The following is a 23062-nucleotide window of genomic DNA, read 5'->3' on the forward strand; positions in this document are numbered from 1 at the left end:
ATGCAGGATCGCTGCTCGCTCTCTGATCCATCCTGCTCACACTCTCCGAAGGAAAAGCCCCGAATCGGAGTGTGACTCTGAAGGAAAAAGCGGTTAGCTCTACTCCGTGAACTCTGGTGACCAAAGGTCCGCTTTTCCAGACTGGATCTGTCCTCAGCTGATCAGAACCAAAGCGTTGGATCTTTAATCTCCTGCGTTGTTCTGAAGCAGCATCTTAATCAGCTCTCCTAATTGTTTCTACTGCAGCTGTTAGCTAAACACGGCTAAAGAAAACCTGCTACCACTTCAGGATCATCCATCAGCTGGGACTGATTCATCGTGTGTTCTTCACCACCTGGATCTGGACAGCATGGACACAGGTAGGGCTGCCACCTTTCAGATATGTAAATAAGCCTTAAACAAGGTTATCTTTACTTTATCAGAACAAGACCCAAACTTAGGAGCGAGTGTATTTCTCTGAGCGAATAACATACAGCACTGCCTGTACATGACATCATCTCTCATGTCCTCAGTGATGATATGACCAAGATGTTTAATATTCTTGGTGTTGTGTTCTACTTTATAGTCAGAGCAGATATCTAGTAGCTGCTGTAGATCAGCGGTGCTCGGACTTAGAACCACTAAATCATCTGCATACATCAGATGATTTATGACACCACCCGCTGCACAACCAGTCCTGCTGACCTTTAACCTCACTGATAAATCATACATGTACAGGTTAAAAAGAAGAGGGGATAGAACGCCTCCTTGTCTGACTCCATTGCTGACCTTAAATGGCTCTGAGATACTGTTACCCCATTTTATGTGTAACATTTGCTTTCCATACAATAAACCAGGATGTGTACAATGTATCTTGGAACACCTCTTTCCAGCAGCTTTATGAATAGTTGACATGTCGGGGTTGAGTTTTTGACCCAGGACACGGAGAATCAGTCTCGGACGCAGGGAGAACACAACGTGTGGTGATGGTCTCGGGCTCGAGAGATTCTGGAAATGAGAGAATTAACTGGCTGCAGACTGGTAGCTGATGTGAACGGAGAGTTGTGGCTTACTGTATTGTTGGTAACTGAGGGCTGGAGGGGGAGGGAAGGAGTCAGATCTGAGGAGGTGGTGGCTTGAAGAGTCGAACGGGTTATTGTCCAGGACTTCAGGAAAGGTGAGCGCTGGGAGCGCAGGGCGGACGGGCAGCAGGCAGACGTGGGCTGAGGGTTAGGAACAATAATGAACAAATGATGATGAACGATGGTTGAAACAAGATAACTGAGACAATGAATGAAATGCTGGAATGAAGCACATAGAGACTGAGGAGTTCTGGTTTCTGTATTTGGTCATGATCTCCTTTAGGGCATATATACACATGTTTGTACCATGCTCAGACTCAAAACCAAACTGATTGGCTGTGATTTTTAAGGCGTCATTAATTCTGTCCAGCAGAGTTCTTTCCAAGACTTTTGAGAGAGTGCTAGCCAGAGCAATGGGCCTATAGCAGGGGTGTCAAACTCAGTTTAGCTCAGGGGCCACAATGAGGGAAATCTAGTCCCAAGTGGGCCGGACCGGTAAATAAAAAAAACAACAACTTCAGATTGTTTTCTTTGTTTTAATACAATCAATATAAAACGAGGCTGGAGCCTGAGGACAGTGTCGTACAAGTACAACACCTGAAGTGTACTTGAAAATTTGAAAAAATAGAAAATAAAAAAATCAACAAATAAAAAAAACATTCCTTAGTGATTCAAAGAGCTTAGAGATCACATGGCTAGATCAGTTTCATGCAGCACTTAAAGTATATTTGACTCATTTTACTTTACATCTTTTAGCTTTCACCAGCACATCAATATCAGAAGTCACATCCTGAGTGGCGGCCAACTTCAGGATGTGATTCAAGTTCTTGTGTGAGCCTTGAGCGCAGCTTTGTTTTATTTATACTCATTACAGAGGAAAATTGCTCACAAAGATATGTTTATTTTCACTCTACATTGTAAAGTATGAAAATAAAGTTTACACAACCGTCTCGCGGGCCGGATTTAACCTGCTTGCGGGCCGGATTCGGCCCGCGGGCCGCATATTTGACACCCCTGGCCTATAGGTATCCATGCTACTGTAGCATGATGAAGGCTCTCTGATTTGTGGCAAAGATCACATTTGCCCAGCTGGGTCAAGCTGGGTCAAACAGTACTTTCTGAATCCACAGATTAACCCAAGGAGCCACGATGTCTGCTCAAGATCATAACACCATTTCTGCTGTTCCGTCCCAAGAAGGACACTTAAAGCCACGATGATAATAGATAATAATAAACTCATTGATCTTATTACTGTTTAATATAATCATCATACCATGATCACTCGGTTCAATGTAAAGGTATTTTAATTACATGAAATGGATTATTATGCTTTGGTTATAATAATAATTATTATTATTTAGATTAAAGATGTGTTGAGCAACAAGGTCAAACTCACCTATTCAGCTAACACAGTTCAGATAAACAATAACTGCATCACATGTTTTTGACGCATGAGCAAGCTTTCTTCCGGAGTAGGGCTGTAGCGACGCATCGATGACGTTGACGGCTCGATTCTAAAAATTCGTCGACATCAGATCCGGTAGTCGACGCACCACGCCTACTTGTTGCATCCCCAGGAGTTTGTAAATAGAGGTGGAATCTGCCTGTTTTTCCTCTAGTTCGCCCTCTTCTCCGCCTTCACTAACATCTCCACCAAATACCGAAGACCTGGAACCACGTCCGTCCGCTACTAGGTTCCTTTCGTGTTTTGCCCGCCTTCGTCTCCCGGCAACGGACAACAACTTCCGGGGTCAGATGCGCTGCTTCGTCTCTACCGCAGATGTAGGACATCACCGGGAGCGTTTCTCCCTTCATAAAGGAGCTTCTTTCAGACATTAGGAGAGTTGTTTTGGTGGTAGCAGTCTCTCCTCTGTGCTGGTCTGTTTGCTGCTGGGTATTTTTGGTTTATTTAAACTTGGTAACTTGAACTTAATGCTGATAAAGCTACTGTTAGCATCTTCGCTAACAGCTTCTTGCGTTTGGATAAGCTGTTACGTTTTGGTTTAGAGTTGATCTTTTTTGTGGTTCAGATCTCCCTTTTATTACATTTAGAGTGTTGTGGGTTTTCGGTTTAGTTTAAACTGGGTGGTTAAACCAAACTCAAGGTGATATTTTAGAGTTTGGAACTTTGGAGATTCTTATTTTGGTCCAAAACCCTGTAATCTTTGCCCAGCGGGACACCCCTACTTATTTGTACTTTTGTTTTAATTCCCCACAGGCAGAATTAGTTTTATTATTCCCAACCTGTGGATGAAAAGATTTGTTTTTTTTTTGTAGTATTAAATAAACCTGATCATCATTTTAACTTTTAAATCCCACATTACTGTCCCTTCCTTTTTGCACACGAGCCAAACTCCCCAGGAAGGGTCGTAACACCACTCGCCTCACGCACATAAGTGACCAAAACAAAGCAGCATGGAGACACTCCGTCTCCAACCACCTCTCAGGCAGCAGCCTGCACTCCCAAGTTCTACACGTCACCAGAACATAACCAACCGCAACACAATAAAAGCAGTGTTATACAAAATGGAAGGCCTGTAGTGTTTATTCTCTTACAGTAACAATTTATCAATTTTTGGGAGGAATTTATTAGAGATTTTTTGGTTTTTATTAGCTGTGCAATAGAAAAATAATCATTAGATTAATTTTATAAATAGTCATTAGAATAGTCGACTATTCGATAAAATAATCGTCAGAATAATCGTTTTAAAAATAATCGTTTACCCCCAGCCCTATTCCGGAGAGAGAGGGAGTGGTTCTGAGAGCATTTGATAAAAACTAACCATCACAGATTCACGTCCAGTTCTTGAACCAACACCACGAGGAAAGGAGAACGGCCGTCTCCTAACCTCCACCTGCTGTTCTGTCACGCAGACAAGAATAGCCAAAGAATAAACGGAACCGTAAACCAGCTAAGGAAAGACTCTACCAGAGTCATTGATTTCTGAAGTTAAGTTAAAGACGAGAACGTTCATCTGCCAAACGCTTCATACACCGAGTGACCCAAGAAGACATCCCAGTGTTGAGGGTCTGACCTCATGAGGAAATTACTATGCAGTGATTTTCTCCAAAATGACTGTGCTTAAATTGCTCTGAAAAGCAAATAACCACATCAGCGCCAAGAAACTTCATTTCCCATGATGCTTTGCACACGGAAGCATTGGGATGATGTCACCGCCTAGTACCAGAAACACGTTCTGCGCATGTGCGGGAAGCCGTGGAGCTTTTCCCGCGAACTAAGACCATAAATCTTCAGCAGAGACAAAGAAACCTCGTTCTTTTGCCCAGGATACCTGGCGGTAAGGACACGCTTGTCGAACGCTCCGACAACTTGAGCACGCGGAAGCTCTAAGTGCCAAGTTGAGCCACGCAACCGCTGGAAACCACTCCACCATTATCGGGACCTGACTGGGAACGAGCGGAGCTCCATTCAGCTCTCAGAGACGCTGTAAGTTGTCAAACTCAGCACAAAAGAAACTTCGTTCTCTTTGTGTCCAGCCCGTGGAGAAACACTCGTGGAGCCAAACAACGGAGAAAGCATTAAACCGACGGATGACGCTGAAAACTGCGGAGAAAACGGAGAACCGTCAAATCAAACAGCTGGGACGCCTTGCTGCTCATCTGGTGATCAGAAAACTCATTTTTTCTCTCTCCTTTTCTTCTCCCGTTTCCTCTATAGTCCAGAATAAGCAATAAAACCGCGCTATTGCTTAAAAAGTAGCTTCGTGTTTTCCTCTTTCGCTCCCAATTCGTCCTTCGGGTCATTTTGAAAGAATAAACTGCTTATTGATCATCGCTAATATCTTTAGTCGTCAGCTCTGGCCAGGCTGCCGACTCCTTTTAGATTAAATAATTTACAAGTGACCTTTTGTTGTTTGTTAACTTTTGAAGTGTTTGAGTTAAGTTTTACTGTGATTCTAAGCCACTAAGTGTTCGGGAAAGTAGAAAACTTTACACATCCAGGTCTCCTGTTGAATGCGAGGGGAGGGGAAGAGCCCCACACACACTCACAGCTCACTCCCCCCACCTACTCTGGGGAAACAAAGACCCATTCATCTCACACACACACACACACACACTCACTCACACACACCACACAAACACCTTGAACATTATTTTGAATATACATCCTTTTATTATATCACATGGTTATTATTCATTTATGCCACTGTTTATTCATTTGACAAATTGTTAATTAAACGTTATAAAATTCAGATTTTCGTCTCCAGTAGCTTTGTTGTGTCGAAGAGAAGTCTCTGCTCCAAGGATTCTACGAACTTCAAGAAAGACTGATAAGAGTTTTGGATTCAATTTTTCCCCGGTTAAAGGGGAATGGTGCCCCGTATATCTAAGAATATCTTAATTAATTAATAAATCAGTAAATATTTACATATTTACAGAATTTATTGAAGAATCCAAAAGTAAGTTGAAGCTTACTAATTGTTCGCTCCTAATAACCCCAACATTAATTGGTGCAGCCCGCGTGAGGCTTGGATACACAGAGATTTCTATCTGGCACAAACAAACAAATAAATCCAAAGAGCTTGAATTAAAAATAATCAGTTGTTCAGCCTTGAACCAGCAACAGAGTGGTGCTGATTTCGCTGAGCAGGAAGCTGCATCGAACTCTCACCAGTAACTCAGTGCTTCTTTAAAGGTGCAACGTGTAAATTAATCCTGGTTGACTTTTAGGTTAAAATTCAGTTTTTCCTTAAAGGTGCAACGTGTAATTAATTCTGGTTAACCTTTTAGGTTAAAATTCAGTTCTTCATTAAAGGTGCAGTATGTAAGCGATTCTGACTAACCCTTTTAGGCTAAAATTAACTGCTAATTTAGCGACTTTAACTCACAGTGGCTATTGTAACTAACTGAAACCTTCACTCAAAGACTGATAACACCTTGTTTGCTAATATTCTGAAGGAATAACTAGCATACTTAACACTGCAAGTGTTGTAAGACGTTGCTACGGCAACGCACCAGCTTTTGCTAAAATACTGAAAGGAATAGTATTTTAAGCGTCAGTCACGGCATTCCGTGCAATCTTAAAACGCTAAAACCTGTGCGCACAAAGGTTAATTTAGTGTTTTTCTGCTACAAAGCTAGCAGTTGCTGCCCAAAAGGTGCAGTTTGAGCTATCTGCAGAAGCTCTACTAGGCTATTTTTGGTTCGGTTGTTAAAATGGAGGGACAGAGTAGTGAACTGACCAACTCCCAGCAACCAGGTGGTGCTGCGGCCCACGACTATGAACCTGGCCTACTTTCTGGACAAATATTGTCCAAACTGGTCGCGGTTGCTCGAGAACCCGACTACCCTTCTAGGGATTTCACTGAAGAACAGCGTAGCGACGAGCTAGAAGCTGTAATTGATCAAATAGAAAACCTGGATGGTACAAAACCAATCCAGGTTCACTTAGCTAAGTTAGCCTTGATCCTCTATCAGAGAGAACTCCAACATGATCGAGAGATCATGAAGCTCCAGAGCATGCTAGCTGAAAGGCAGCAAAATGGAAGGCAGAAGGATGACGAGGAGGAAGACAACACCGATTCTGGGGAAGATGGGGAGAAGACCCCGCCCCCCTCTGCTGATGACAACAGACAGTGGGAAGGGGGGAAACACCAGGACTCTCTGGACGGACGCACGCCGCAGGGGAGAGATGAAGCTCATCTGTCCCAACCTTCGGCCCCGTTCCCTACACACACTCTAGGGCATTCAGGACCACCTAGGGGCCGAGGGCAGTTTGCCCTCGAACCCCAGGTTGGACCACCACCCTCATCTTCACGGCCTTCTCAATCAGTGAGAAGTCGACCAGCTGAGCGGCACCTCTATTTAGACCGCTCCCCCAGTCCACGAAGGGTGCAAGGTGCCGATTGGGGTTATGCACCCCAACCTGCACCTCAACCATCCACCCATCCTAGCTACTCCGGTATTTGGCATGCCAGCAACCAGCTGCAGGACAAAGCATCATACGCCAGTCCGTACCCGGACAGAGCGTATTACGCAGAAGCCCCAGTTGAAAGACGCAGGCTGCACTACGCAGACGTGCCCCGGGAGGAGGACCTCCCAGGACACCCACCTGACGTGCCAGCAGCCCGTCACAGCATGCCGAACCCCAATTTGGGCCCCAGGAGTCAACATTGGGAGCCCAGAGCACACCAGCGATATCCAGCGCCCTCTGAGACAGACGGTGGGTCAGAGTCAGAGGATGACGCGCCGTACCGTGAGTCAGGGCTCCGTCGTCGTCGTCGTCTTCCTCCGCTTATCCGGGTCCGGGTCGCGGGGGCAGCATCCCAACTAGGGAGCTCCAGGCCGTCCTCTCCCCGGCCTTGTCCACCAGCTCCTCCGGCAGGACCCCAAGGCGTTCCCGGACCAGATTGGAGATGTAACTTCTCCAACGTGTCCTGGGTCGACCCGGGGGCCTTCTGCCGGCAGGACATGCCCGAAACACCTCCCCGGGGAGGCGTCCAGGAGGCATCCTGACCAGATGCCCAAACCACCTCAACTGGCTCCTTTCGATCCGGAGGAGCAGCGGTTCTACTCCGAGTCCCTCCCGAATGTCCGAGCTCCTCACCCTATCTCTAAGGCTGAGCCCGGCCACCCTACGGAGGAAACTCATTTCGGCCGCTTGTATCCGCGATCTCGTTCTTTCGGTCATTACCCAAAGCTCATGACCATAGGTGAGGATTGGGACGTAGATCGACCGGTAAATCGAGAGCCTGGCTTTCTGGCTCAGCTCCCTCTTCCCCACGACAGATCGGCTCAGCGTCCGCATCACTGCAGACGCCGAACCAATCCGCCTGTCGATCTCCCGATCCCTCCTACCCTCACTCGTGAACAAGACCCCGAGATACTTAAACTCCTCCACTTGAGGTAGGACCTCTCCCCCGACCCGGAGGTGGCAAGCCACCCTTTTCCGGTCGAGAACCATGGTCTCAGATTTGGAGGTGCTGATCCTCATCCCAGCCGCTTCACATTCGGCCGCGAACCTACCCAGCAAGAGCTGAAGGTCAGAGCTGGATGAAGCTAGGAGGACCACATCATCCGCAAAAAGCAGAGACGAGATTCTCCTGCCACCAAACTCGACACACTCCACACCACGGCTGCGTCTAGAAATTCTGTCCATAAAAGTGATGAACAGAACCGGTGACAAAGGGCAGCCCTGGCGGAGTCCAACCCTCACTGGGAACAGGTCCGACTTACTACCGGCTATGCGGACCAAACTCACGCTCCTCTGGTAAAGGGACTGAATGGCCCTTAACAGAAAGCCACCCACCCCATACTCCTGGAGCGTCCCCCACAGGGTGCCCCTGGGGACACGGTCATAAGCCTTCTCCAAATCCACAAAGCACATGTGGATTGGTTGGGCAAACTCCCATGCCCCCTCCATCACCCTTGCAAGGGTATAGAGCTGGTCCACAGTTCCACGGCCAGGACGAAAACCACATTGCTCCTCCTCTATCTGAGATTCAACTATCGATCGGACCCTCCTCTCCAGTACCTTGGCGTAGACCTTTCCAGGGAGGCTGAGGAGTGTGATCCCCCTATAGTTGGAACACACCCTCAGGTCACCCTTCTTAAAGATGGGGACCACCACCCCGGTCTGCCACTCCCTAGGAACTGCCCCCGATGACCACGCAATGTTGTAGAGACGTGTCAACCATGACAGCCCTACAACATCCATAGCCTTGAGATACCCAGGACGATCCTCATCCGCCCCCGGGGCTCCGCCGCTGTGTAGTTGTTTGACTTCCTCAGCAACTTCTGCCCCCGAGATCGGACAGTCCATCCCCAGGCCTCCCAGCTCTGGTTCCTCCTCGGAATGCGCATTGGTGGGATTGAGGAGCTCCTCAAAGTATTCCTTCCACCGTCCGACTATAGCCTCAGTTGACGTCAGCAGCTCCCCATCCCCACTGTAAACAGTGTGAGCGAGTTGCTGCCTTCCTCTCCTGAGGCGCCGGACAGTTTGCCAGAACCTCTTTGGAGCCGATCGATAGTCTTTCTCCATGGCCTCACCAAACTCCTCCCACGCCCGAGATTTTGCCTCGGCAACTGCCACTGCTGCACCCCGCTTGGCTATCCGGTACCTGTCTGCTGCCTCCGGAGACCCACAGACCAGCCACGCCCTGTAGGCCTCCTTCTTCAGCCTGACGGCTCCCCGAACCTCTGGTGTCCACCAGCGGGTACGGGGGTTGCCACCACGACTGGCACCGGCCACCTTACGACCACAGCTAGCAACAGCCGCCTCGACAATCGCAGAGTGGAACAAGGCCCACTCAGACTCAATGTCCCCCACTGCTCTCGGGACGTGGTCAAAGCTCTGCCGGAGGTGGGAGTTGAAGACCGTCTTGACAGGTTCTTCTGCCAGGCGTTCCCAGCAGACCCTCACTATGCGTTTGGGTCTGCCAGGTCTACGCGGCATGTTCCCTTGCCATCTGATCCAACTCACCACCAGGTGGTGATCAGTTGACAGCTCCGCCCCTCTCTTCACTCGGGTGTCCAAAACATACGGCCGCAGGTCAGATGATACGACTACAAAATCTATCATCGACCTGTGACCTAGGCTGCCCTGGTACCAAGTGTACCGGTGGGCATCCTTATGTTCGAACATGGTGTTCGTTATGGCCAAACTGCGGCTTGCACAGAAGTCCAATAACAAAACACCGCTCGAGTTCTGATCAGGTGGGCCGTTCCTCCCAATCACACCCCTCCAGGTCAAGCTGTCATTGCCCACGTGAGCATTGAAGTCCCCCAGCAGGACAATGGAGTCCCCTGATGGAGCACTATCTAGCACTCGTCCCAGGGACTCCAAAAAGGGTGGGTACTCTGAACTGATATTTGGCCCATAAGCACAAACAACAGTCAGGACCCGTTCCCCGACCCGAAGGCGCAAGGAAGCTACCCTCTTGTCCCCCGGGGTAAACCCCAACACACAGGCAGAGAGTCTCGGGGCTAACAAAAAGCCAACCCCAGCCCTCCGCCTCTCACCCGGAGCAACTCCAGCAAAGTAGAGTGTCCAACCCCTCTCCAGGTCTCGGGTTCCAGAGCCAATGCAATGTGTCGAGGTGAGTCCGACTATATCTAGCCGGTACCGCTCAACCTCTGCCACAAGCTCCGGCTCCTTCCCCGCCAGCGAGGTGACGTTCCATGTCCCAAAAACTAGTTTTCTTGTCCGGGGATTGGACCGCCAAGGCTCCCGCCTTGGTCTGCCACCCGATTCACATTGCACCGGACCCTTCATGTTCCTCCTGCAGGTGGTGAGTCCACAGTTGGACGAGCCCATGTATCCGGTTCGGGCTGGGCCCGGCCGGGCCCCATGGGCGAAAGCCCGGCCACCAGGCGCTCGCTCACGGGCCCCAACCCCAGGCCTGGCTCCAGGGTGGGACCCCGGTAACCCTCCGGGCCGGGTACTCCGACTCTTCGTTTTCACCGCCATGAAAGATCCTTCGAACCGTTCTTTGTCTCACCCTTCACCTAAGACCAATTTGTCATGGGAGACCCTACCAGGGGCACTAAGTGCCCCAGACAACATAGCTCCTAGGATCATTAGGGCACTCAAACTCCTCCACCACGATAAGGTGACGGTTCAAGGACGATTCAGGGCTCCGTGTACGTCAAATTGAATCGCTAGCTAAAGACATAGAACGCTTTGATCCTAACACCGGTGAATCCAATGTCGACGATTATCTCAGGGAGATAGAACGTTGTCTGCTTGATCTTCCAGCACCCTCTTCAAGGGAAAAGCTCAAGCTAATTTGGAAAACCACATCTAGAACGGTGCACGGTTTCATGGAAACTCTACCACCTGACATTCGAGATCGGTACTCCTCGCTCTGCCGAGCGTTGAGGGATGAATACGCCACGTATGCAGACTCTGCGTCTGCTACAATGGGGGCCTTCTCCATCAAACACGGGAGGAACGAACCCCCCAGAGAGTATTATCGCAGACTCAAAAGTGCTTATTTCCAAGGTCGAAACGGTCCTGGGCTCGAGGAAGACCCTGCCTTCAGATCCCTGTTCATTCACAACCTGCACGAGTGTGTTCGCTTCGAAGTCTCAATGTATTGTCGGATGAAGAAACTGACAACTCAGGAGATTAGGAGATACGCTCAACAGGCTTGGGAAGCCGGCGGAAAGCCCCAAAAGCCTGACGCACATCACCGCGTCATGCACCTAGCTCCCGACGCCGAGCCGCGTTTGGAGCTCGAAGGCACAGAAGCTCCACCCACTAAGCCAAAGTCTGCTAAACCTAGACCTGTTAAACCGCGAGAGCAGTCCCAATCTCCTCAACAGGGGAAGGGGGGTGCTGATTGGCTGCCTAGGTCTGGACAATCAGACAGGAAGTGGCCCAACCAAAACCAACGGCAAGCAGGTCGGAACAGTGGAAGGTTTAAGGAGCGCCGCCCACAGGTAGGTCCCGAACACAAGTCCGCAGGTGAGTACTTGACCAAAGCCGACGTCCAGGAGATGTTTCAGCAGTTCCTAGCTAAACAGAAGGAACAGCTGAGATCTGCAGAAGAAACCCTTGCACCAAAGTCGTCTTCTAAGAAGCCAGACCCAGAGCCAACGTCCGCATGACTAGGCGTGGCTCAACCCCCCAGCGTGGCCAGGACCTACCTGATCAGCTGGGGGAACACTACTGGTAGATCACAGGAGTCTCCTGAAATCTACCCCCCAGAGAAACCTGATACTAAATTTCTGAAGTTCCTTGGTGACTTAACAAACCTTGATCATGCTCGTCGTTTGTACTGTAGCACCAACGTAGGTGGATGCATACAGGTTGATGCTCTGCTGGATACTGGCTCAGAAATCACCCTGATATGCTCCACACTGTTCCATCGCTTGTCTGACACCATGCGGTCGCTCGGGAAACCAGTCCAGGTAGAACCCTGTGACCTGAAAATCACCAGCTACACCCAGACCCGTGAGTGTATCACTCACCGGGCGTGGCTGGACATCACCTTCCAAGACATGACTCTGGTTCACCCGTTTTATGTCTGCCAGCTAGACACTGAACCACTTCTCGTTGGTCAGGACCTGCTTGAACGTCTAGCTCCCCTCATCGACTGCCAGAAGGGTCAACTTTGGGCTCAGGTGGACACACCTAAGCCCTGGAACCCAGATAGCAGCCGACCATCCTCCATTCTTGAAGTCAGCCTAAGTGAGCCGCAAAACCCTTGTTCCAAGGTCATGCCCCTCCCTACGGCTCCCACAGACGATGTCCGCCTGCAAAGGCACGAAACCGCTCCTGGAACTCCTCTCTGCACACATTCATCTTTTCTCTGCTCGCTGAAGAACGTCAGCCTGCAGCCATATGCACCACACATAGTTGGTGGTCTTACCATCATATGCACCCACATCTCAGATGCTCGCCTTGCTCTTTGGTCAGAAAAGTCAGCCATCAGCCAGCAGATGTTTGAACACCTGCGTCAGAAGGACCCCCTTCTGGTCAGTGTGACACGTAGCCATCGGCTCTTGTCACCTACTTGGCCGCAGAGGCTCCTGAAAGCGCCAGAGGTCTGCTCTCTGACTATCCAGCTTGGAGCAAGACAGCTCACACATACATTCACCATCATACCACAGCTTGATCTACCTGCACTCATTGGAGCAGATCTGCTGGTTCGACTCGGTGCCCAGCTGGACACTTGCAATCAAGTCCTTTGGGCCCGAGCCACACCATCCTCTGAGCCTCGCTCAGAAGGCCCTGAACACTTGCTGTCCGGTCAGACCATTCCACAGGCCTGCCGTGCAGTGGTTGAGGCCAGCACGGTTCTGCCCCCACTGGTCAAAGGAGTGCCTGTTCGTCTGACTCTGATGAAGCATCAGAAGCTGCCAGGCACACAGGCCTTCTTCCAGCCATCACCACACTTCTTGGAGCTCAACTTAGCCGTCTGTGGCACGCCACTCTTGGAGCTGAACAATCGTTCTGCCTACTTGTTGGTCGAAAATCCGACCCGGAGTCCTATCCACATGCCGCCAGGAAAGCCCTTGGGCATGCTGATAGATAGCTCATTCCATGACTTCGAACTTTCAGTCCCCGTGATCGGACAACTTCCGTTGTTCTTGAATGACAGACAGGTTGGTGCAGACACATTCAGTACTTTCCCTTCACAAATGATTACCATCAAGCGGCATGAAGCCCTTCCTGAGGAACCCATTTGCAGTGCAACCTTAGATACTGACGGCGGTCAGTGTCTAACGGTTTTTGCAATAAATACTCAACCCTCTGAGTCACCGGTTGAAAGCCCGGAACACCAGAGACCCTCCTCCTCTGAACCTTATGACGGCTTCGAGGCCGAAGTCAGCCAGCAGCTTGACAAAGCGGATGCGCTGGAGTCAGAGGAGCAGAGAGCAGTGCTTAGAAGCCTGTTCTATGAGTTTCAGTCCGTCTTATCCAGGGACTCCCTGGACTGTGGACTCACAAACCTGCATACGGTTCGCATTCCAACGAACCCGAATGCCCCTCCTACTTTTGTACGTCAGTACAAGATTCCCCTCGCTGCTTATGAGTCGATCCAGGAGATCCTCGATCAGCTGAAGGAGAAAAACATCATCAGAGAGTGTAACTCCACTTACAACTCTCCCATCTGGCCGGTTCTGAAACCGACTGGGAAATGGCGTCTCACCATAGACTATCGTGCATTGAACAAACGAGTGCCTCTCTCCAGGTGGCCTATGATCCATTTAGATCAAGAGCTAGCCAGAGTCAGAGATGCTCGTTTCTTCTCTACAGTTGACGTAGCCAACGGCTTCTGGACCATGAAGGTTGAGCCGGCGGACCAGTATAAACTGGCTTTCTCCTTTGGAAATCGCCAATATACTTGGAACCGCTGCCCCTTTGGCTACTCTAACTCACCTGCTGAGTTCAACATCTTCCTCCACAAAGCCATGTCAGATGCTGCTTCCAGAGGGAACCTCATATATGTCGATGACATCTTGATGAGGAGTCGAACCTTCGAGGAGCACCTGGCTGAGCTCCGTCATGTGCTGCAACAGCTTGCTGACGCCGGAGCTAAATTGGCGATTCTCAAGGGACAGTGGTGTCGAACCAAAGTGGAGTATGTTGGACTGCTGGTTGGCCCTAATGGAGTCGAGCCCCAAGCGGGACGCATTAGAGCCATTCAGGACATCAAAGCCCCAGCTAATCTGACTGAACTCAGGAGCTTCCTCGGAGTCTGCAACTACTCCAGGCAGTTCATTGAGGAGTACGCTGAAACAGTGAGGCCCCTCACTGAGCTGCTTCGGAACGACACACCTTTCGTGTGGGACAGACCCCAAGAACTCTCCTTCCAGTTCCTAAAACAGAAGTTGGCGTCCGCACCCTGTCTGGCTTACCCAGACAAGGATAAAGAGTTCTACATAGAGGCTACTTTCTCCTCTCACTGCCTGAGCGCTGCTTTGAAGCAGAAACACGATCAGGACATGAGAGTTGTGGCATACGCCAGCAAGCCTCTGAGCAAGGTGGAACTCCAGTTCTCAGACTGCGAGAGAGCTCTCCTCTCTACAGTCTGGGCCGTCGAACACTTTCGTAGTTACATCGGTGGACAGAAAGTGATCATTGAAACGTGTCATCAGCCTGTCACCTTCCTAAACAGCCAGCGACTGCGCGAAGGAAGAGTGTCAAACAGCCGCATTGCGACGTGGATGATGGTGCTCCAAGGATACAACATTGAGGTCAAGTATGGTCAGAACACCAAGCTAGCGCTAGGACAAGGGCTAGCAGGCTGCCAGCACTGTGACTCTGACTCCGTCATGGGCCCCCTGGACACACCTGCCGCAGTCTACCCAACCGCATCCAATCATCGCTACTTTGATGAGAATGTTTGCCAAGGGCTTCCGAAAGTTTACACTGACGGATGCGCCTACCTTCACGAAGGCCAGCTCCGTGCCGGGGTTGGAGTTGTTTGGGTGGACTGTGACACTAAGCAACCAAATCACTACCGGTTGGGCCAAAAGTCTAGTCAGTACGCCGAAATTGCTGCAGTGTTGATAACCCTCCAGCAGGCGGCAGCCTTGGACATCACTCAAATCGTCCTTTGCTCAGATTCAAACTACGCTAGACACAGCTTCATTTCTCACTTCCCCATGTGGAAGGAGAACCACATGAAAAACTCCAGGAACAGAGACGTGAAACACTCGGAGTTATTCCTAGCGTGTGATCTGCTCACCACTGAGAAAGGCATAATGGTCTACTGGAAAAAGGTCAAAGGTCACTCCAGGACCCTAGGTCCGGAGAAAGATGGTAATGACGAAGCTAACCGCCTTGCTAAGCTCGGTGCTGACCAGGGAACCTGCTGGGAATTCAAAGGCGAGTGGCTTCCACCCAAGGCCGTTCACGAGGTCTGCGCGATTACTCGTCGCCATGCTAAACAGGCAGACGAACCTCGGACCGTTGAGGTACCCGTGTTTCTAGGCAGACAACCACAGGACGCGGACTTAGTCACCATGCAGGAACAAGATCCTGACCTGAAGCTCATCCGCGAGCTTCTCCAAAAGGGCCCGATGTCTAAACAACCGTCACCACCTACTGGCGCAAGCCGAGATTTGGTAACCCTGCATCGTCAACTCGCGCACCTGAAACTACAAAACGATTTGTTAGTTTACATGCGTGACGATCACAGTCCGCCGCGCTGGGTTGTTCCACTCGACCACAGAGGAGTGATGATTGCCTACGCCCACGACACTCCGGTTGGAGGTCACCGTGGAGCAAAAGCTACCCTCGCGTCACTGACAGAAGTAGCATATTGGCCATCGATGTCCAAGGACGTACACAGCTATGTCCAAGGCTGCCTCATCTGTGCCCAGTTTCAACCCTCCCAGCCACTTGCTAGAGCACCACTGCAACGCAGGGGAATAACCTTCCCTTGGTCCCACCTGCAGATCGACTGGGTTGGACCGGTTCCCAAATCTGCAAGAGGAAACAAATATATGCTAACTGTAACTTGCAGTTTCACAAAGTGGGTTGAGTGCCTTCCAGCGCCAAACGATACAGCCGTCACAACCGCTGTACTGCTGATTAACCACGTTTTCAGTCGATGGGGACTTCCACTCTGCATTGACTCTGACCGAGGAACTCATTTCACATCCAGTGTAATGACGTCCCTGTTTGAACTTCTGGGAGTGGAAGTGAGATTCCACCTCCCCTATCACCCACAGTCATCCGGACAGGTCGAACGGATGAACCGCACGGTCGTCTCTATGCTCAAAAAGTACGTCTGCTCCACTGGGAAGGACTGGGACGTTAAGCTCCCTCTGGTCCTGATGGCCATACGGTCCACTCCCCAGCGATCCACGGGGGTTACGCCCTTTGAGATGATGACCGGCAGACTGATGACTCTACCACTGCACCTCCTGTATCACCCAGAGGATGTCAGTGTTGCCACTGCCTATACCGCCCATCAGTATGTGGCAGACTTGAAAACACACCTCAGAGCTACGTTCGCGCACGCTCAGAAGAAACTGGAGACCGACGTAGAAGGCGCTAAAGCCTACTACGACCAAAAGACAACCAGCCGCGAATACGAGGTGGGTGACAAAGTATTCTACTTTCGGTTCGCCCAACCGGCACGCAAAGCTAAGAAGTTCCTGCCCTGCTGGTCAGGACCATTTGAGATCGTGGCAAAACTCTCTCCAGTTGCATACAGGTTACGCATCACCAAAGCGAGACAGGAGCCTGTCTACAAATGGGTGCATGCAAACCAAATCAAACCCTACGTCAAACCATCCCCGCGGGTACAGAGACCAGACTCCCCGCAGGAGGTAGACGTAGTCTCTACATAGTTCTATGCATGGAAATGGAAAGGGGGGAAAGTGCACGTTTAACCCACTAACATGTACTAACCGACAAAGAACCAGGCCCCCCCCCCCGCCGTCACTTTCACTAACCAAGAGAAACTCCTTCCTAGACCGCTAACAGGATGTACCTACTAAAACCTTACAGGGTACTCTGGTACCTACACTAGGCTCTGATTAATGGATCTCTACGTGCAATCAAGACTTTGTCTGAAACCATACCTCAGGATATTGTGTACACACGAGTGGTGAGAGATTTGATGTAGGACCTGCTCAGGGAAGTAAGTTCCACGCTGGACAGCTTGGTTGAAAGTCGTATTTCCCCGTACTTGGTACCACTGGACCTGCTCAAAGTTAGCTTGACAGCTGCTACCCCTCTACTGTGCACCTTTCACAAATCCACCTAGCGTACAGCCTAAGTAGTGCAATGCCCATTCACGTTGGAAAAAATTAGAACTCGGTTTCCTGTTAAACGTTCCCATAATTGTGACACCTCACATCTATAGGTTTAGGTCGATGCTGAACATTGGTATTTGAAAGGACGGTAGGCATTTCCACTTTGAACTAGAAACCTGACACTCCATCACCTCAACCTCGAACAGCATGACTCAGAGATTGAGATCATGGACGCTTTCCAGGGTTATAACTTTGCCTTCGATTTAGAAATTGACCAACAATTACTGATTGAAGGAACCAAATTTGTTAAGTTCACACAAAACCCGCGTGAACTTACTTTGACGCCCAAGACGCTACATTGACACAGATTATACCACCTTAATCTGCACATTGGTCGCCCTGGGGATGGGATGGCTCATCACGGCCGTGATGGCTTAGTCCGCCTACAGGCGTGTTAAGAAACTCCAAGATAAGATGCACTTGCTCACCTATGGTGTGCCTCGTGACCGCGTTCGGGTAGACTCCAAGCGCGAATGTACCACACCTGTCTAAAGGGGGTGAGCAACATTTTCTTTGTTATTCTGTAACCCTAAGAGTAGTTCTCACTTTAGTCTACCTCACATTTTTTATCTGAGTGTTGCATTATGTCACATTCTTTATAAGCTACACACTGAATGTATGACCTAAGAATGTATTTTATGAGACCTCAAGGTTGCTATGAATTTTCTTGGATGTTATATGTTTTTTTTTTTTTTTGGGGTTTTCTGTATTTTTGTTTCGTACTTGGTCACATATTAACTAGTGGTTATGTGCCGGCCCAGCTCAGTCTGTCAATGACTCTGTCTGACGCACCAGCACATTGTAGTACCTCTTAGTTTTATGGTCCTTGTTTTAGCCCAAAGACTGTCCTGATCCACCCTTTGGACCAAAAAGGGGGGAATCTTGGGACCACATAGGTCAATGCGCGTTTGCGAACTATGGACCTCGTACATCACCGCGTGATCCATAAACTGAACTGTATGGCCGGCGGTGAGATGCCTTTGTGTCCCCTCGTGGAGTTAACCGCCCACCGACCTTCCTGCTTCTACACTACTACCTCTCGCATGGACGACATCATCATTGCGTACCACCTGCGTGAGTGGCTTCTTCTCGTTATGCGCGTTGGGGACTATCCCGTTTCCTATCCTCTTTGTGCCTGACCAGGATCAAAGACCAAAGGCGCCAGGATCCAAGACAAAGACCAAAGACAAAGGCGTCCAAGGAGACCAACGTCCTAAGGGACAAACCCACCTGTGCTTCCGACAATCAAGTCGACCTACGTTCATGAGGAACAAACCCATCTGTGCTTCCGACGATCGAGCTTTTCGATCCCCGAAACCAAAAGGGGGAATGTTGAGGGTCTGACCTCATGAGGAAATTACTATGCAGTGATTTTCTCCAAAATGACTGTGCTTAAATTGCTCTGAAAAGCAAATAACCACATCAGCGCCAAGAAACTTCATTTCCCATGATGCTTTGCACACGGAAGCATTGGGATGATGTCACCGCCTAGTACCAGAAACACGTTCTGCGCATGTGCGGGAAGCCGTGGAGCTTTTCCCGCGAACTAAGACCATAAATCTTCAGCAGAGACAAAGAAACCTCGTTCTTTTGCCCAGGATACCTGGCGGTAAGGACACGCTTGTCGAACGCTCCGACAACTTGAGCACGCGGAAGCTCTAAGTGCCAAGTTGAGCCACGCAACCGCTGGAAACCACTCCACCATTATCGGGACCTGACTGGGAACGAGCGGAGCTCCATTCAGCTCTCAGAGACGCTGTAAGTTGTCAAACTCAGCACAAAAGAAACTTCGTTCTCTTTGTGTCCAGCCCGTGGAGAAACACTCGTGGAGCCAAACAACGGAGAAAGCATTAAACCGACGGATGACGCTGAAAACTGCGGAGAAAACGGAGAACCGTCAAATCAAACAGCTGGGACGCCTTGCTGCTCATCTGGTGATCAGAAAACTCATTTTTTCTCTCTCCTTTTCTTCTCTCGTTTCCTCTATAGTCCAGAATAAGCAATAAAACCGCGCTATTGCTTAAAAAGTAGCTTCGTGTTTTCCTCTTTCGCTCCCAATTCGTCCTTCGGGTCATTTTGAAAGAATAAACTGCTTATTGATCATCGCTAATATCTTTAGTCGTCAGCTCTGGCCAGGCTGCCGACTCCTTTTAGATTAAATAATTTACAAGTGACCTTTTGTTGTTTGTTAACTTTTGAAGTGTTTGAGTTAAGTTTTACTGTGATTCTAAGCCACTAAGTGTTCGGGAAAGTAGAAAACTTTACACATCCAGGTCTCCTGTTGAATGCGAGGGGAGGGGAAGAGCCCCACACACACTCACAGCTCACTCCCCCCACCTACTCTGGGGAAACAAAGACCCATTCATCTCACACACACACACACACACTCACTCACACACACCACACAAACACCTTGAACATTATTTTGAATATACATCCTTTTATTATATCACATGGTTATTATTCATTTATGCCACTGTTTATTCATTTGACAAATTGTTAATTAAACGTTATAAAATTCAGATTTTCGTCTCCAGTAGCTTTGTTGTGTCGAAGAGAAGTCTCTGCTCCAAGGATTCTACGAACTTCAAGAAAGACTGATAAGAGTTTTGGATTCAATTTTTCCCCGGTTAAAGGGGAATGGTGCCCCGTATATCTAAGAATATCTTAATTAATTAATAAATCAGTAAATATTTACATATTTACAGAATTTATTGAAGAATCCAAAAGTAAGTTGAAGCTTACTAATTGTTCGCTCCTAATAACCCCAACACCAGGACCGATCTGGTTGTGCTCGAGGTTTTTCTACCAACCTCGTGCCTGGAGGAAACCCATCACCTGGACACTTCGGATCCAAACGGGGGTCTTCTGATTGGGTGAGGTAGACCTCGACAGAATGCGTTTGATGCTGTTTCTCTCAAAATAACTCAGTTATCCGCAAAACATCATTTTCACCCAGAACTAGTGTTGTCAAAAAAATCGATACCTAGATATAAATCGATACTGAAAGTGGTATCTAGATTAGATATTCCATCCCTGCGGTATCGATATTATGGACTATTATACACAGCCTTCTTCAAGTACACCGACACGCACGACAGCCAGATGCTGTAAAGCAGCCTCCGCCTCCCAGACAAACAGAAGAAGATGCCGCATGGCTACATTGCAATTTCCCATGCGAGTTGTCTCCGATCCAAGTTTTGTCTGCCAAATAAATAAACAAAAACATAAACAGCGAATTTGGGAGGCGCTTCACAGCCCAACTTAATTAGCATACCAAGTTTGACACGTAGTTGTATATTCACGCTTATGTGCTTAAAGGAAACTCCCGTTTATTGCAACCCGGACTTAATTTCTAGCATGCAGTACGTTTGTTTACTCACGCTGACAACTTTGGTGCTACTTGGATTCCCCGGGGTATTTAGATCCATCGGCAAATCGCCGTCAGTGTATATCCATATAACGGGTGTGGACGGGAACCCATGGTGCAGCCTCGAAATAAGACATTATCTGCACCAAAACATCTCAATGTCGAAAGGTTTTGTTAGGAATCATTAACGTGATTCCCCCTGTTCGTTTGGAGCGGGTCTGGGATTTCTAGGCGTAAATAGACAAGCTGCGGCTAATTAACCAGCGCTTTTAATGACGTCACTGCCGTGCGCCAATCTGTTTTTATTAAGATAACCGGTAGATGCACCTTTGTCCTACTGTGGAGAAATTTGTTTTCTCCCTTTATTGACCAACAGAGTTGTTCAAAAGTACAGAACAAAACATATGGCATTACAGCTTATGACAAAAATGCACCTTAAACAGAGTTTAAGCAGCAAAACATCACTCTGCAAATAGTGTATATATAGTGAGGCAATTCATGATTTAAAGTGTTAACTTTCGCCAGTTTTTGTAATCACGTTTTAAAAATGCTGATACTTGAAAGGTTTAAGCACTTTACACACTTAATTCTTAAAATTTAATTTTTGCAATATAAATTGAGGAATGTTATTTTTTGAATAAACTTGTTCAATAAATTGGTGTTTTTAAATAGTATCGAAATCGAGTATCGAGTTTTTTTCCAAGTATCGAATCGAGTTTGAAATTTTAGTATCGTGACAACCCTACCCAGAACGCTTTCATTCTCTGTGAAAGAGACCTCTGAGAACTTCATTCACGCATCCAAAATTCATCATTCTCATTTTAGCTCCATTCAGTCACAGGTTTTGTTTTTAAACAAAGTTTAATATCAAAACTGTTAAAGATTGTCATTAAAATTGCCATCCATGAATTGTCATTTTATAACTGTCATTTTATAATTGTCGTTTCAAATCCTTAGTTTAAAATTGTTAGTAATAAAATGTCTTCATTTTTAAACTTGCCTCATTATTGAAACGAAACACAGAAAAGGTTGATATTTCTGGTTATTTAAATGCAAAGATCCTAGCTTTTGATTTAAAATAACTTTTGCTATTAAATTTAATTATCTAAATTAAACATTAATCTTTGGATTAAAATTAGATCAACAGGTTGATGTATGAAGTTAGATCGATATGTAAGTATCCTGGATATTTATATATATATATATATATATATGATATAAGCTTCATAGGTTAATTTGATTGGTCATTTTTCGGAATCTCCACTGAATAGCACAGAGGTGATTCCAGTGTTCAGAATTAACTCTACACTACCACCTCTCCCACCCTTGTCTTTCATCAGTGGGACCAACAGATCAGCTAGCACTGAATCAGGCAAACATCCATGAGCAAGAAATTATGAAATGCATATAGCAAGGAGTGGTGCTAACTACTGCTAGCATACCTTAGGTGTACAATATGAACCCTCGCGGCCTCTGCGCTCCTCTGGCAGGCGTCTCCTGGTCATCCCTAAAGTCAGGACACAAACTCACGGCGAGGCGTTCTTCCAGTGTTATGGCCCTCGCCTCTGGAACGAGCTGCCAGAGGACCTCAAGGCCGCAGAGAACGTTCATGTTTTTAAGTCAAGACTCAAGACCCATCTTTTTAGGTTAGCTTTTATCTAAATATTTTCTACAGTTTTAATTCTCGTTTTACATGATTATATTTTATTACTTGCTTTGCATGTTCTATATGATAATATTTTAGCACAGTTTTATTATTTAAATTATTATTTTACTGTCTATATCATTTTATTTATTACTTATTTTCTAATTTTTGTCATTTATATTAGCTCTTTTATTACATTTTTACTCATTTTAATCCAGTGTTTCCTCTGTGGGACTGTAGCTTCCTGGGCGCTCTATAGGTGGGGGTCTATGCTCCCCCTCCACTGAGCGCCCTACTTAGTGTGGAACACCTGATGCTGCCGGGACAGACGGCTCCTCTGATGGCGTTTCCTTGCGTTACCATACTTGGCTCATCTGGACTCAGCCTAATATAATTTTTACTTGTGTGTGTGAGTCTGTGTGTGTGCGTGTGCTTACATATGTTTGTTAATGTTTTTAACCTGTTATGGGAATCTGGGGTCATTTTGTAAAGCACTTTGAATCACACTTTGTTTGAAAAGCGCTTTAGAAATAAATTTGATTGATTGATTGATTGATTCAGCAGGTATGCCAGCCAATCCAGTGGCCATAGATGAGCCTCGGTTTTGCGATGCTTCAGTCAGCAGCAGCAGCAACTAACAGGGAGAGCAATGAGCAATGAGGGGGTAATGTCCACTTTTTATATGTTGATGGTAGGGCTGCGAAATAAACAGAAAAGTTATCCTTATCGAAATTTCTGACTTAT

At 48.0% G+C, this 23062-nt stretch overlaps 1 protein-coding gene across 1 annotated transcript in view; it reads left to right on the forward strand.

Annotated features, from left to right (window-relative positions):
* The first annotated feature begins 246 nt into the window (after positions 1-246).
* The window catches only part of LOC129160838 (zinc finger protein OZF-like), a 45718-nt gene continuing 22902 nt past the window's right edge, over positions 247-23062 (forward strand). The window contains exon 1 of the mRNA XM_054737902.2: positions 247-359. Within this exon, the coding sequence (XP_054593877.2) occupies positions 350-359 (10 nt within the window). The 5' untranslated portion in view covers positions 247-349. The remainder of the gene's footprint in view (positions 360-23062) is intronic.

Source organism: Nothobranchius furzeri, chromosome 5 (genome assembly GCF_043380555.1).
Source record: "Nothobranchius furzeri strain GRZ-AD chromosome 5, NfurGRZ-RIMD1, whole genome shotgun sequence".
NCBI lineage: Eukaryota > Metazoa > Chordata > Actinopteri > Cyprinodontiformes > Nothobranchiidae > Nothobranchius > Nothobranchius furzeri.